At 35.8% G+C, this 16,610-nt stretch overlaps 1 protein-coding gene across 5 annotated transcripts in view; it reads right to left on the bottom strand.

Moving 5' to 3' along the window:
• Marf (Mitochondrial assembly regulatory factor) overlaps positions 1 to 16,610 on the bottom strand; it is a 56,193-nt gene that overhangs the window by 16,275 nt on the left and 23,308 nt on the right. For all 5 annotated transcript variants that reach the window (XM_071589610.1, XM_071589608.1, XM_071589612.1 and 2 more), the window contains 3 exons: positions 15,975 to 16,128; positions 7,932 to 8,070; positions 1,720 to 1,897 (listed from right to left, as the gene is read on the bottom strand). In XM_071589610.1, coding sequence (XP_071445711.1) covers positions 1,720 to 1,897; positions 7,932 to 8,070; positions 15,975 to 16,128 — 471 coding nt within the window. The remainder of the gene's footprint in view (positions 1 to 1,719; positions 1,898 to 7,931; positions 8,071 to 15,974; positions 16,129 to 16,610) is intronic.

Here is a 16,610-nt window from a genome sequence, read left to right as displayed (position 1 = left end):
AATAAAAAGTTTATCCCAAAAAATTGTGCTGTTCTTATTTTTAAAAGGACCTTTTAACCCTCTGAATATATGTGTTTAGATGATGCAAATATTTCAAAGGATTCCCGCTTCATTACTTTCTCAATAAGGAATGTTATATATATTCAACCATGATTGTAATATCTTGAAACTAGGGGTGTGTGAAGCTGTGTGTTTTCCAATTCATTGATTATAAAATGATTCCTGATAAATGAGTGATTAATTAATTGAATCAGCCACTTCCTTCCATTTATGCAAATTCATTGCATTTAAATTATAAATAACCAAGTGTAACAACATGCGATTTGAGAAAGAGCTTCATGGAGAACTTAATTCAATAACTGGTAACATAAAATAGCACACCACTACATTTCAGCTATTATATTTCCTGCATCACTTTTGCATGAGTAGTAAACACTCCTTTAAATCATTAGAGTACCACTTCACTAAGCTCTTTAACCAATAAAAATAATTTACCTCACTTCACCAATTCTTGGTTTTCCTGATACAAAATTACTTCTGCATCCATTGACACCACAATCGAGTTTCAATGCTGTGAAATTTTTCATTTAAATCAATTGAATATTAGGAAAAATTACAATTGATAATAACATTATGCCAAAATCTGACTTAAATTGTTATTAGATGATTTATAATAAGATGTAAATCAGTGGCAAAATGCACTTTTATTTGTTATCAAACATAAGTTTAGGTTTTGGAAAAAATACCCTAAAAAGTTGGTCAGTTATAGAAACTGCTCCATGAGAAGCTCTTCCCTAAATCTCATACTGTAATACTTTTCTTACTGGGTCAATTTTCAGTCTATTCAGTTTTGTAATAGTGAGTTTTTACTGAAATGGGATCACTTTACATAGTCATGATATAATTATTTCTACGAAAGCATTAATTCCACAAAGTGAGAACACATCTTTGTGAACTATTAGCCCTTTCAAGGTTACTTCATGTGCCACAAAACACTTCAACACTCTTAGCCCAAGTTGAGTTGGATGAGAAATGGCTTACAGGGAAAATCTCTCTCGGTGCACACCTTTATTCACGGAGCACTTTTTCAATCAGCCTTTCATGGAATGGATTCTTTCCTATACTGTCGAATTTATTTACCAAACTGATTATGAAGCTGGTATTCACCCCTGACAACTAACGGCAGCAATTCACCATGAAGGTCTGGGTTAAAAATAGTTAAATGTGTAGCATCAACATAGTCAATATCATGGAATCATTTTACTTTAGGCCATTACCAAGAGGGTGGTTAAACTGCCAAGTGATGGGTTGGTTTAGGTCCCTAGGACGTGACCTAAATTTTGAGGAGGATGCCCAATTCAGGTCAAATCCACTTGAGTACTATTTGATCACCCTTGCTGTTGGCCTAAAAATCCGACAAAACTTTTCCTTTAGTACAGCATCCGGTGATTAGCGGGCTGACTAAAATTAAATATGTCCCATCAAATTATCTTACCCATGGCGGGTGAGCCAAGAAAGAAAAGTAATATTGACTCGATTCTCTCACCCACGTAGTAGGTAAATGTACCAAGAAAATGCCAAAAAGGTAATCTGAGGCTCTAAAGAATACATTCTCTCTCATTGCCCATGGAGCACCTTAAGAGCAATCCTTTTTTATAAAATTGAACAAAGCCTCCCAAAAGTTTTATGGCACTAGTTCTTCTATCATGGTAGTCTCACCCTCTGTTCAACATCTTCCACCATTTGATGAATCTTGTCCTTCATTTCCTGCGTGATGATTAGCAGTTGTTGCTCTGTATAGTTCAGCCTGTTTCCCACTTCCTTCTTACAAAGGGCCTTTTCAGCTTTCTTTTTCAGGGCCCTTTCGTAAATACCATCCATTATGGCCCTAGTTTCACTAAAAAGGCAAGGAAATCATCATGATTACAATCCTTTTGCAGCAAATTTCAAAGCATTGTCTTATCAGTAAATATAAAACATTCTTTCTTCATCAACAATTTATTAACAATTTAAAGTAGGTGGGACCGCCCTCTCAAGTTTAAGGCCTACGTTCCAAAATCTGCCATGGTTGCCATGCACATTCAATGCAACTTAAGTGTTCATTTGATTTCAACACAACGGGTAAATATAAGATACAGGTAAGAAAATACTATGAATTAACGTTTCATGAATCGCTCAGGTTAATATGAAAGTTGGTAATCAGAGAGTTAAGATTAAGGCCGATAATTTCCCAGTGATGGCAAAATCAAGTGTGTAGGATTAGTTCTACAAAAACTGAATTGGATTGTGAAGTACCAGAAAGAATAATAGTAACACGAGGCAAGCATTAATGGTAAAGTAGAGAATCTATGAGGTAAAAATGTAAGAATGCAGTATAATTACAGGGATCAGTGAATGCCGAGCTCAAAACAGACATCCATTTATTTCAACTGGACACACCCTGTGAACAAAGTCGTTTCCCATCCCAACAGCAGCTTCCAAGAAGGACACTCCAGTTGGGTTTAGGCTACGGGTGCTCAAAGTAGCAAACAAGATTCAAACTCAATGTTCCATGGCTCATGAGCAATCAAGCACTTTCTCACCAGGCAAGTAGGCTGGCATATTATATCATTGCTACCACTGTTATCACTATCCTTAGCAGAGGGAATTTCTGAAGTGTAAGTTTAGACTTTTTTTCCTCAAGAGACCCTCGAGAAAATCAGAGATTATCTTGCCATGTCTACACTAAGTTATATCAATAATAGTTTCAATTGACTGATTGAATACCATTTTAATTGCCTTTCCCAATCCACGAACATGAACTTCTTTGATGAAAGTTTAATTAGCACTAAAATAGTAGTAAGTTTAATTAGCGTTAAAGATTAAGCGAAAGTTTACTGATATTATTATTAAAAATACACACGTGCTGATAGAGAGTGCCAGGTGGCACACAAGTCCCAAGTAATCACAAAAGATAATAGATGAAATCAGTCAGTAAAACAGAAGTACACTTAAAGGAAACTTCCAAACACAAATCTCTTTAGCAAAACAAGAGAATCCCCATCTCATTTACATCCATCAATCAGCAAGAGAAAAAAAGACAAATTAATAAAAAATAAGCTGTTACATATAATACAATGACCCACACATCAATTAAATTATTACATATATACCTTACATCTATTCTTAAAAGTATACACTCTTTTAGGAAAGGGCTCGAATATTTTTGCAGGCAAGGTGTTCCAATCAACAATTGTTCTATTTAGAAAAGAAATTTTTTTTATTTGTTCTCTGTGCCCGGCATTTTACCTTAAATTGGTGGCCATTTCTCCCTATAAAATTTGGGTTCCCCGCCTCTTTCCTAAGATCTGCCCAAGCTTTCTCCCCCTTCAGGATGCGGAACATTCCACAAAGTCTTACTTACTTTCCTTCTAGTTTCTAGAGGTTCCCAGCCCAGCGTTTTTAGCATGCCAGACACACTCTCCATCCTCCTATGCTTCCCCAGTGCATATCGGGCAGCCTTTCTTTGTACCTTTTCCAGTTTTTTGATTTGTCCTTCTTCATGAGGGTCCCATACTAGAGATGCGTACTCTACGGTAAAATTGGTCTTCCCAGGGTCTGATACGCCTTCTCCTTAGTTGCTCTAACGCTCCCTTTGAGGTTTCTCATCACCCAATGAAGAGTTTTGAAAGCTTTCTTAAAGATGTACTCCACATTTAGCCCCCACCCTAAATCCTTAGTTAAATATACACATAAGTATTTGCAAGTATCACTTCTAAGAATGACATTTTCTGAGAATTTATATTCCCATTGTTTCCATTTACCTTGTCACTAAAAGTGATGGATTTGCATTTGCTAACATTAATATTCATCCCATTATTTGTCACCCAATCCGCCATTTTATTAAGGTCCCTTTGAAGTATGTCGCGGTCTCTGTCATTCTCGACTTTCCTGTAGATAATGCAGTCGTCTGCAAAAAGTCTTATCCAAGAATTAATATTTATTGGGAGATCATTTATAAAGATTAAAAACAAGAGCGGGCCAAGTATGCTTCCTTGTGGGACTCCCGATGTTATCCTTGTTTTTTCAGAATACACTTCTCATTTGACCCTTTATGTTCAACCTTCCATGAAATTTTTGACTCAAGAGATTACTCTTCCATCTGTGTGTAGTGGCAATTGGCCCATGTTAAGCATTAAGTGATCGTGGTCAACTTGTCAAAGGCTTTTGACAGGTCAACTATTATAGTTGACCTGTCTATATCATTCAGTCCCTTCAATTTTGAGTAAGACTTATCTTGTAAAGAAGAAAATAGAAAATAAGTAAAGAATAGCAGTAAAAAAAAAGTTGCATGAGGCAAAACAAGAGAAATAAAACTATGAATCACAGCTAAGATAAAATATGATCAGGACACCAAGTCAAGAATAAGTGAAAATATGATGAGAAAAAGAATTTGATCAAAGGATGCAATCGAAGAAGGAATTTTTATTTCTAGTGGAAGTTTAAAAAACTTAAAATGTATGTATATATGTTCTTACTTTTATACTTCTAGACAGAGGATAGGAAAGCAAAAGTACACGCTGAAGTTTCCTTAGCACAACTGGAACTGGGGACCTATAAATACTTAACTATTACTTGATATAAGGCACTTTATTTAAGTAAGTACCATTTTTAAATACGGCCACTGCAGTGCTGCAGTCATCTGTCCGCAAGCTGAGTACCTGAAGCTATTGGCTAGCCACGGATGCCATTACAGAAGTATTCCTCCATGTTTACATTTGTTTGTGCATTCTTAAATTCCTACCACAACTTAAAATTCACACACTGTGAAACACATGCCGTGCTTAATTTTCTAAATATCAAAGACATGAAAGTAGTCCAAATTCATCGGCATATTAGTGAAGTGTACAGAGAAAACCCTGAGTGATGAAAAACCCAAAAAAAATGGGATAGAACATTTAAAAATTCCGTGCCGTGAGTGAAAGTGAAAGCCGTGAAGTGTGCAACCATCATTGCTGAAGACTTGGTGCAGGAAGTTAAGGCAAAAGTTAAAGGCAACAGATGCTTTACGATTGCATCATTACCAAATGGGTTTCCTCAAGTTGGACGAAATGTTCTTTATGAAATTATGGCAAAACACTCAAGCCATCCCAAGTTGTTTTCATGCTGGGAGCAAGTGAATGAGGTGTACAAAACCAATGGAGAAGCCAGAGTTTTTATTTTCCTTGAGCAAAACAGGGATGAAGGCGATAAGTTTTTAAGCCACAGTCACTGGCGATGAAACATTGGGGGTCACGCTAGGCTCAAATAAAAACAACAATCCATGGAATCGAGGCATTCAACATCACCAAGAAAGTTAAGCGCAAACAATCAAGTTCAGTTCAAAAAATCATTTGCACTGAGTTTTCAGATAGGCAGATGGAGTTGTTTGTGAATTTTTTTTTTGCCTCACGGTGACACAAAACATTCTGAAAGATATACTACCTTGATCAAAAATTTCCCGGAATTTATTCAGAAAATTAAAAATACAAGTTTATTCATCTAAATCTATATTGTCCCCTTCAAAGTAATCCCCATCGACTGCAACACACTTATGCCAGCGCTTGATCCAATCCTCGAAACATTTTTTATATTCGGTTTTCGGTATGTCCATCAGTGCTTCCTGCGATTTTTCCATTACTTCCTCTCGGCTGCTAAAACGCGTTCCCCGTAATGGTTTTTTAACTCGATTGAAGAGAAAGAAGTCACAGGGAGCCAAATCAGGTGAATTCGGTGGCTGTTGGATGGTATTTGTTGCATTTTTCGTCAAAAAATTACGAATAATGATAGCACTGTGCGACGGTGCGTTATCATGGTGCAAAATCCACGAGTTTTCTGCCCACATTTCTGGTCTCTTTCGGCGAATTGCTTCACGCAAACGTCTCATAACGCCCAAATAATACTCTTTGTTTACTGTCTGGCCTTCTGGCAAAAATTCATGATGCACTACACCGTTGTAATCCATGAAAACCGTCAGCATTGCCTTCTTTTTTGACTGAAAACGACGTGGTTTTTTGGTCTCGGCTCATTTGGTGAACGCCATTCACTTGCCTGATGTCTGGATTGCGTGTCGTACTCATAAACCCACGTCTCGTCTCCAGTAATGATCCTTTTGATGAATGTGGGATCGGATTCAGCCTCGCAAATCATGTCTTTTGCGACGTCAACACGGTCTCTTTTTTGCATGAAATTGAGGTCTTTTGGCACCAACTTTGCTGCTACACGACGGAAACCCAAATCATTAACCACAATGTCTTGGGCGGATCCATAGGCAATGTTCAAGTCCTCCGCTATTTCTCTGATGGTTAATTTGCGGTTATTGACCAACATTTCTTTTACTTTATCAATTTTTTCACCGACTTTCGATGTCGATGGTCTGCCACTGGGTTCATCATCTTCGATTGACTCACGACCACTTCTGAACCGCTCGTGCCACTGGTAAACGACCGTTTTTTTTAGAGAATCGTTGCCGAAACACTTTTCCAACATTTCCAACGTCCGTGCGCCACTAAATCCGTTTTTTACGCAAAATTTAATACAAGTTCGTTGTTGCAAATTTAAATCCATTTCTGCAATTGTAAAAAATCGCCAACACACACAGAGATAGATGTACTCTTGGCTACGTAACTTTTGCAAATGTCAAGTTATGACACTAAGATTTAAAGGGAATATCAACAACAGATGTACCAATTTAACAAAAAAAACAGAACTCAAATCGGAACGATGGGAGCGCCACACGGTGGTTATTCCGGGAACTTTTTGATCAAGGTAGTATTTTGAGATCTCAACTAAACTGCATCAAGCAAATCAAAACAAAAGCCATGGCATGAACAGCGAGGGAATTTGTTGTCTCAGGCATAATTTTATGGAATTTACACAACATATTGAAATGAAGAAAGTAACCTGCTAACAAAATGTTGTATCCCTTCTACTTCCCCCTAGACCTATCTCTCTTTCACATCCAGTGCTCTCCACAGGGGGGATCCCTTCCCAAACAAACCCCCATTAAAAGCCAATGACTGACACAGAAGGCTGTATTTCCCTTACCTTTCCCTCCCATCTACATCCCAACATTTTAACCTTTTTACCCCTCCCCCACTTTGAAGGTATACATACAAAGTTGTCTTCTGTAGGAACTAACTCATGATGACTTCCAAGATCTAAATCTAGGTAGTGTTTTAAATGAAGTGTGTACGGAATTACAATGTTACTTCCTTCACTTCAATAAGTCTTCCTCCATGACAATGCCCTTCCACATGTGGTAGATCGAACCCAAGATCTCATCAAATCATAGGCTACGAACTTCATTATTCTATGTACACCCCATATTTAGTACCCGGTGACTACCAATTTTTCGTGCACTAGAAAAGGCATCTGAGCAGTCAGTGCCACCACTACGATGATGTCCAAATGGCCATCCTGCAGTGGTTCACAAATCAGGTATCAGGCAGCGGATTTCTATTAGAAAAAATTCAGCAGCTGGTTGAATGATAAAATAAGTATTCTGTGAAAAATGTTGGAAAATAGATTAAGGTACAAGCTTTCATGTAAGAATAAAATTGTTTAGAAAATGCATTTGTGTAAGTAAATTCCATAAGCTATAAACCAGACCAGCTATAAATCCACAACTCAAGATGTAGTCAAGGTGCATATTCGGCCCTTAATGTTGGGGTTTCTATTGTTTATTGGTTTAAGTATGGTTTTATGGTTTGGGCTTTATGCTTTATCGAGTTTTAACAGACTAACCACCAGGCAAGCATAAATATACGTTCTCCTTTGAGAATAACTAACTGAATAAATAATGTAAAACCTTCCGCAACTGATTTCCTAAACAGTCTAACATCAATTTTTTTAATGGCATTATAACACTTGACTATTTACTAAGCCAGTGATTGAGAAATATATGCATTTACCTGGCAATGAGTTTTCCACGCTGAGAATGTTGATCAAATTTTGTTTTTACTGCAGATTTCGATATACATTCTTCAAATTTTCTCTCAAAATCTTGAAATTCAAAATACCTGGTTTGAAAGCCTTCAGCAATGGCACCAGCTAGAAAAGAATTACCATTTTAAAAAATTAAAAATATAAAATATATATTATTATGACTTTATATAGGTATATGTATTAATAAAAATATTTTAAGCACAAATAGAGAATACAGGCAGTAGGAATACTTGAATCATGACATCTCATTTTAGTTCCAAAAATATTGAACAAATCTGTAGCAAGGTAGAGCTGTGATGGAGATTGAAAAGACACTTATAATCAACAAATCAGCCTTTCACAGGGGATTTGGGCTTTTAAAAGGAGTATTTACATGAAACATAGTTTATGCTGAGGTCAGCTATAAACTCATGGAGAAAAATTGCATAAGGCAAAGGAATTTGGCCCTTAAAATGCTCATTTTTTGAGGAAGTATTAAATAAGAAAATCAATTCTCAGTCAATAAAGGAGAGAACATATGTGCCTCCAGTACATACAGTAAAGCGAAAAAGTTGAACTAATGAACTTTAAAGTACACAGATAGGCTATGTACTTCCCATGAACACTTGTTTTAAAGAACAGCACTTCATCCTACAATTTGTTTGCACTGTGCTCTCAATCATTTAATTCATGTTTGGTGGGTGTGCCTAAAATTCATCATTGTTCTGTCACTGCGAAAACTAATCCCATGTGAAAATCTCAACCGCATTGCCAACCTACATTTCATTACAATAAGGAGAATTAATTGAATATTTCCTAAGTTCTAGATAAAAGATCTCCATGCATATTTCAATAAAATCATTTTTCTTGACACTGTTTTCAGCAAGTTTCATCAAGCATTAGCTTTTGTTAGCAGCTGTTTTCTATCAGTATACAGCCAGCCTTAAGCTGCAGAATAATATACTAAAAGTATAGCAATATTTATGATGAAATATATAAGAATAGAAAACATATTATAGAATCATAAGGAAAACACCACAGCATAATGTCCAGATAATGAAACATTTCTACTTTACTTAAAACTTGTCATTAGAAGCACACTCTCCATTCACCGGGAAGATACACCTCATCAGACCCACCACAGGGTCAGGGTCTAGGGTGTGTATCTTCCCACACTTCACAGTCATAGAATTGACACACATTTACACAGACTATCATATTCAGCAGGGTGGCCAGTGACTGAATGGATTTTTATTCTATGTTTTTCTCAGGTCTTCAAGGATAAAAATTCATTTTTCAAGTTTTTGTGGCACAATTTTTACTCTGCCTCCTTTCCCTGATTTATCTAATCCAATGAGAGTCCTAAATTAACATGATAGTTTGAGCATTTCTGCCCGAAAAATTGTCAATCATGGGCAGATATAGCTGATTAATAAAAGGTACTTTTAAAAATTTGATGGGTTACCTAAACAAAAATCCTGTTTATGGTAGAAAGGCAACCAAAGTTTTGGTGTTCTACAGTGACTTTTATAAGCATAGAAATGAGTGTTAAACCACATCACAACACTTTTCTTTGTTTCCATTCCTAGCATTGAAGAGATACGAATGCATACGCGTCTATTGATACTTGCTCATCATGGCTTTGAACCGGAAGATACCGTGACCCTGATAGAAATTGGTACAACAGTAGTTGTAACAATATCTATCATAGTGTTGGTGAAAAAATTATTTCTAGCATGGAGTGTTTACCTATCATCGCATGATCACCTGGACACATTAGTAAATAACGATTATAACTCAACAGTAATTTAGCATTGAGTAGGCAGTTATTTCATACCATGTCCTTGGTTAGCCCTTTATCTGCACAAACGCTACTTCAATGCACACAAATGTGGGCTGACACAATTCCATCATTTCCTGCATAATACATATCACATCCAAAGCCACTACTTGAAAAAAATCACTAATTAGTCCTTCATATTGAATTAAAATGAATAAAATACGTCATTCTTCCTTTCACTATCCATTTTGCATTCCTGGTAAAATAATATTAATCCTTCAAAATTACAGGTTTGTCCAGTATTTTTTCAAGGTCTTTTTTCGTAGTTTGCAAGAATTCAAGCTTCACTGGCCAACCTGGGTTAGCATATACTTAAAGTCTAATGATAATAACAGAGAGTACTGCCAGGTTGGTTAGGTAGATAGATAGATAGATAGTTTTATTCGCCATAGAACAATACATAACTGTATGGGCTTCGTCAAAAATTCAATTACATCAATTGTATACAGGTTCTTAGGAATAACAATGTACATGGCATATATGAGTATTAAGGATTTAAAAAAGTTGAATTTCCTACATTGGCTCTTTCTGTGTATCCTTCTATCCATTTACTATGGTGAATTTTACTCTCGTGTTACTTTCAGTATCCTCTTCTGGGGTTCCTCTCCCCATGCGGGCATAATCTTCAAAATCCAAAAGAGGATTATACGCATTATGAGCAATGCTCCTTGCGATGCACCATGTAAACCTCTCTTCAAAAGACTTTGTTTATTACCAGTACCTTGCATATATATATTTAATGTCATCTTACATGCAAAGGGTAATATTTCCCATTATAAGTCCAACCACAATTACCATAGTCACTACACAAGGACCTGCAATGACCTGCACCAACCATTTGTCAGGACACACAATACTGCCCATGGGCCCAAAGCAATGGGCTTAAGGTTATTCAATAAACTTCCCCATGAAATCAAATATGAAACAAAAGTACCTGTTTTCAAGAAAAAGCTGTTTAACCTTTTAAAAAATAATATGTTCTATTCTGTAAATGAATACCTTGAATTGTCGCAATGCATCAATTCCGGCTTAAACAATTGATATGTAATTATACTAGTGTATTGGTATGTATATATATATATATATATATATATATATATATATATATATATATATATATATATATATATATATATATATATATTTATATATTGTATCTCTTCTATTGTGAAATTGTGAAAATTATATTTGACGTGTCCTATATTTGTGTATGTATGAATATGCAACAAATCTCCGGACAAATAAATGTATTATTATTATTATTATTATTATCTTGGACGCTATAAAAAACATTATTTAAAAAGAAATGTTTTAACATTTTTTTGAATTTATTTTCTTGGGGGAGTATTCGTTTTAACTCTTCAGGAAGCCGATTAAACAGTAGTCTTCCTGAAACTTCTGGGGTTTTTTTTTAGTACTGCTACTCTGCAATGGCCATTATGAAGATTTTCCTTGCCCCTGGTGTCGTACTTGTGAACGTCCCTATTTCTGATCAGTGAAGGTGTTTTCATGCAGGCATACAATATCACATTATACATATATATACTGGGAATGGTCATGATGTTGTGACATTTGAAATACTCCCTGCAGGATTTTCTTGCATTTAGTTTAAATATAACCCTTAACGCACGTTTTTGAAGTGTGAGTATTCTATTGATGTTTCCATGTGCTGAACTCCCCCAGCAGACAATGCCATATCGAGCTATGGACTCAAATATACCATGATATACTGGGATTAATACTTCTGTATTACAATAGTTGGCAAGATTTTTTAAAAGGAATAGGGCTGAACATAATTTTTTACTACATTTTTCCATTTGAAACCTCCAGCTTAACTTGTTGTCTATTTCTAAACCCAATAAAGTGGTATGCTCTAGCTCAGAAATCAATTGGTTTTCTATTTCTACAGAAATATTTGACTGAAGGTCTCTATTACTAAATACCAAGTAAACTGTTTTTCTTGCATTTAGTTGTAAATTATTTACATGCAGCCATTGAGCGACTGAATTCGCCATAGCATACATGTCTATTTCTAATTGAGATGATTTAGTATGACCTGCTATTAGACTTATGTCATCTGCATAGAGCACCACGTTATTATTCTCTGGAGAGATTATAGCTTTTTCAATGTCGTTCACATACACCAGGAAAAGTAAAGGCCCCAATACAGAACCTTGTGGAACACCATATTTAATAGTTTTCATTTTTGATTTGTAGGTAGCACCATTTTTTCCGACAATTTCTACATACTGTTTCCTATTTTCCAAAAAAGATGTAAGCCAATGATGAGCTACTCCCCTGATACCATAATGTTCTAGTTTAGTTAAAAGAATGCTAGATTTTACAGAATCAAAGGCTTTTGATACGAGGGTCATCCGGAAAGTAGTACCCGTTCGTGCCGCATGAAGTGCTGACGACGCGAGTAGCCGCTGGACGAGGTCAGATAGCTTCAGTGGCTTGTCTGCCTTCTCTGAGCCAAGTTGCGTGACGCTAGCATTGCCTGTGTTGTTTCTGTGATTGTTTACAATGTTTAAAAAAATTGAGAACGCCGCCAGTTGTGAAGTGAGGGCAGTGATTAAATTCCTCAATGCAAGAAACGTTCGCCCATGTGATATTCATCGCCAATTAAAGGAGGTGTATGGAGACAATGTAATGGACGAGTCGTCTGTTCGGCGGTGGTGTCGCAACTTCAACATGGGGAGGGGGAACACACACGACGATGAGCGTTCGGGGAGACCGTCTGTCATTACAGACCAACTGGTGAGCTCAGTTGACGAATTCGTGAGGAACGATCGGCGCGTCACAATTGATGACATCTGTGAGCATTTTCCCAATGTTTCTCGAACAATTGTTCATGAAATTGTTAAACACCATCTGCATTATGCAAAAATTTGTGCAAGATGGGTCCCTCGCGTATCTCAATGAGCTGGCGGCGAAGGACTATGCAGCAGGAATACAGAAACTTGTCACACGTTATGACAAATGCCTTAATTTGCTTGGAGATTATGTTGAGAAGTAGTTTAAAGTATCCTCTTTCAAATAAAATTTTTTATGTTTGTTAATATTTACTTTTGTGTCTTTATTTCACGAACGGGTACTACTTTCCGGATGACCCTCGTAGATCCATGTTAACCCCTATAACATGCTTTTTATCACTTAAAGCTTGGGCAATTTTAGTGACATAATCACTGCATGCAGTTTCTACACTTTTATTTTTTGTGAAGCCATGCTGTGACTGAGAAAGAACTTTATTTTTTATGAGGAATTTTAATAGTCTTTCTTCCATCAATTTTTCAAGTATTTTTGAAATACATGAAATTAGTGAGATTGGCCTGTAATTATTCAGTTGGTCTTTGGCTCCCTTTTTGTGTAGTGGAATAACTTTGGTTATTTTTAATTCTTCAGGAAATTGCCCAGTTAGAAACGATTCATTGGCTATATTGGTAATAGGTAAAGTGAAGGATTCTTGACAAAGTTTTATTAGATAATTTGATATGCCATCATGCCCACTGGATTTTTTGTTTTTTAGTTTCTTGATTACATTTCTGACTTCATTTTCTGTGGTGGGATTTAAGTAAATTGATTCACTAATGTACATTAATTTTTCTATGCTATCATTTAGAATGTTTTTCTGCGCTGTTGTTTCGCCAATGCTATCTACAAAGAAATTATTGAATTCATTTGCCACATTTTGAGGATCTCTAATTTCTTTTCCATCAATTGTTATTGAGAAGCATTTATTTTTCGCGGGCTCTGATATTTTACTGGAATTTTCATTATTTACTACAGACCACAACGCTTTTGTTTGATTGGTAGAATTCGAAATAATTTGTTGGACATGGTCATTTTTTGCTTTCCTAAGTAGCATCCTGTACTCGGACTTCATTTTATTTCTTAAGGGTACCAGACTGGCATCCACTTTACTAGCCTTAGTTAAGTAGTTAAGCCTATTTCTAGCAGTCAGAACCTCATTTGTTATCCAGTTATATCCTTTATTTGCAGATTTATTTTTTATGGCTAGCTTTTTCAATGGGAAACAAATATCCCAGTAGTACTCAATAATTGATTGAAATTCTTTGAACTTGTTTGTAACTAGAGTTGCATTTAGTACTGCTGCCCAGTCAACACTCTTCAACTCCCATTTAAATAGATTCATATTTTCCTGTGAGTATATACGTGTGTACACTGTATCTGTGTTTCTGTCACTTCTATCTGTTAGAGTGTGTGCGTTAAATTCAATAATTTGTGCATGATGGTCTGAGATATTAGTTTCCAAAACTAGAGATTTGAAGTTATGCTCTGGTAGATTTGTAGCTATGTTGTCAATAACAGTTTCTGAGTGAGATGACTCTCTGGTTGGGGTAAAAATAGTTAGCTGAACACTGTAGCAGAGAAGTATTTCTTTTAGCTTTTGAGTAGAGCTGTTATCTTTGAGACATCTATATTCAGGTCCCCAGCAATGATAATTTTATTGTTTTTCTTGACAACTTTCTCAAGTATTTTATCCATTTTTTTGAGGAATTCATCGACTGGTGAACTTGGAGATCTGTACAGACCAATAAAAAAATAAGTTTCATTTGTCTTGGGCCATTTGCACAAGGTTATTTCAAATCCCTTTTCTTCGCCGATTCTATTTTTTAAGTTTTTATAGGCTCTGGTTACTGATTCAAGACAAGTTTTGGCGAAAAATGCAACACCGCCACCTTTGTTTCTTTCCCTACAGAAATGATCGACAATAAAATAATCCCTAAGCTTTAGACTTTTCATTTCATTATCTTTTAGGCCGTGCTCCGTTATACAAAGAAAATCCGGCCTCTCTTCCTGCAATAGGATCTCAATTTCCAGCTTTTTATTTGCTATGTATTGAATGTTTTGATGTAGAAGCTTTACAGAGCAATTTTTTGTGCAATCAACTATATTTTTTGTATTTTGATTGGGGGTACTGATTATATTGACACGGGCTACCTCCGTTTTCCGTTTCCCTTGTATGCACAAATATTTGCTACATTTTCAATTGCCTTACCTAACAGATATGCCCCCTTGCGATTTAAATGCAAGCCATCGTGAGCTAAGCAGTGATCATTTATACGTTTGTTTACGTCACAGAATACAACCTTAAGAGCACCACAAGCCCATCTAAGATTATCATTTACGTTTTGGATATAACTAAGGTCGAAATCTCGTCGACGTAAAATACTATTTACCACAATAACTGATTTGGAGAAATGTTTCTTTGTGCACCTAATGAGCTCGTACATTTCTCCCATTACTTCATCAGGCGATCTTGAGTTTCGAAGATTGTTTGTTCCCACATGAAGAAAAATCGTATCTATCTCGTTGGTTTTCACATTTTGAGCGATTTCTTCCACCTTTCGACTCATTTGCTCAGCTTTGATTCCACAGAACACTTTTTTTTCCACTCCTGTGATATGGACATGTTTCACAATGGAATCACCTATTAGAATAACTTTTCCGGATGGAAAAACACTTGGGGACGTAGAGCTTGCTTCAGCGCGGATCAAAGGGGTAACAGAGGCCTTTTTTTTTACATTTTCACTTTCATTCAGAATAACTTTTCCGGGTTGAAAAACAGAAGTTGATCCAGAAGTGCATTATTGTAACAGAATACATTTTGAAATGGGCTGATACTAATGCACCAATAATGAGGATCAAATAAAGACTGATCTCAAAACATTTATAAGCCACGATATTAGCAAAACTTTTAATAATTCCACAGGGAAGTTATCTATTCCCACAGCCTCCTTTGATTGGCCAAATTTAAATAAGCCCAATTACATTCCAACCCCATATTTAAGCAGATTCCCAAAAATTTTCAACACATTTTGAAAGAGAGTCATTTTTGAAAATTTTATATTGAATTATTCACAACACACAAGGTCAAGCCAAAATGTATTATACAGTACATTTTTGTGTGGTTTAAGCAAAACACCAGTAATATTATGCCGGATAACCACTACGCATATTTTTTTAATGCTTTAACTTTCCAAACAATCATTAAAATCCCCCAAACCAATCGAAATGCAAATGAAGTTTGAATGAGCTTCTTCGGACAGATAAAAAAAGAATCTACTTCAAAGCCTCGAGCTAAGCACAAGCATTAAGTTAGTTCCCATATGATACACTAAAATATTAGATTTATGTTCAAACCCCATCAATAATCATCACTTACTGTGAGCTGGGAGACCTTTCTGCTCATGCAATCGAGCATTTAAAACCTCTTTTGCCGCTACAAAGAATATTCTTTCGGATGCTTCTTCACGTGAGGTTACTTTCAATTCATTCACAAGAAAGTCAACAGCACGTTCCATATGCTGAGCTCTCACCTGTGCATCAAGAGAATAAGTATTACCTAGATATCAACCTTGGTCATACTTTGAATTCAACAGAACTTTGTTCCCTTATAAATTAAAAGTGGATCCCACAACAGATGAAAAATTAGTACAAGTTCAAAAAATAAATTGAATATTTAGTATTTAGGATACATTCAAGAAATTTTAAATGCAGTGATATAAAATGAATACAAATGTTAAAACATAAAAATACAGCTAATATATCACTGAATGAAGTTTAAATATCATTTGATTGCATCGTGAGATTATTTTTTGTTAATGGTAAATCAGGGAACAGTCTATATACTAGGTCATTATAATTATAAATTATTTTATTGCAGATGTGCTAGATCATCTGATGCTTCTATTTATAAACATGAACAAACAGTGCAGCAGCTATGCTAGTCGTAATAAGCTACAAACATCACTAGATGCTACTCCATAAATATTAAACATTCAGTGACAAGCTAAAAATT

The sequence above is a fragment of the Hetaerina americana genome, unplaced genomic scaffold (genome assembly GCF_022747635.1).
Source record: "Hetaerina americana unplaced genomic scaffold, ioHetAmer1.1.p SCAF_4, whole genome shotgun sequence".
Classification (NCBI taxonomy): domain Eukaryota; kingdom Metazoa; phylum Arthropoda; class Insecta; order Odonata; family Calopterygidae; genus Hetaerina; species Hetaerina americana.
The sequence above is the reverse complement of the archived record's forward strand: the minus strand, read 5'-3'. Positions and strand labels throughout refer to the sequence as shown.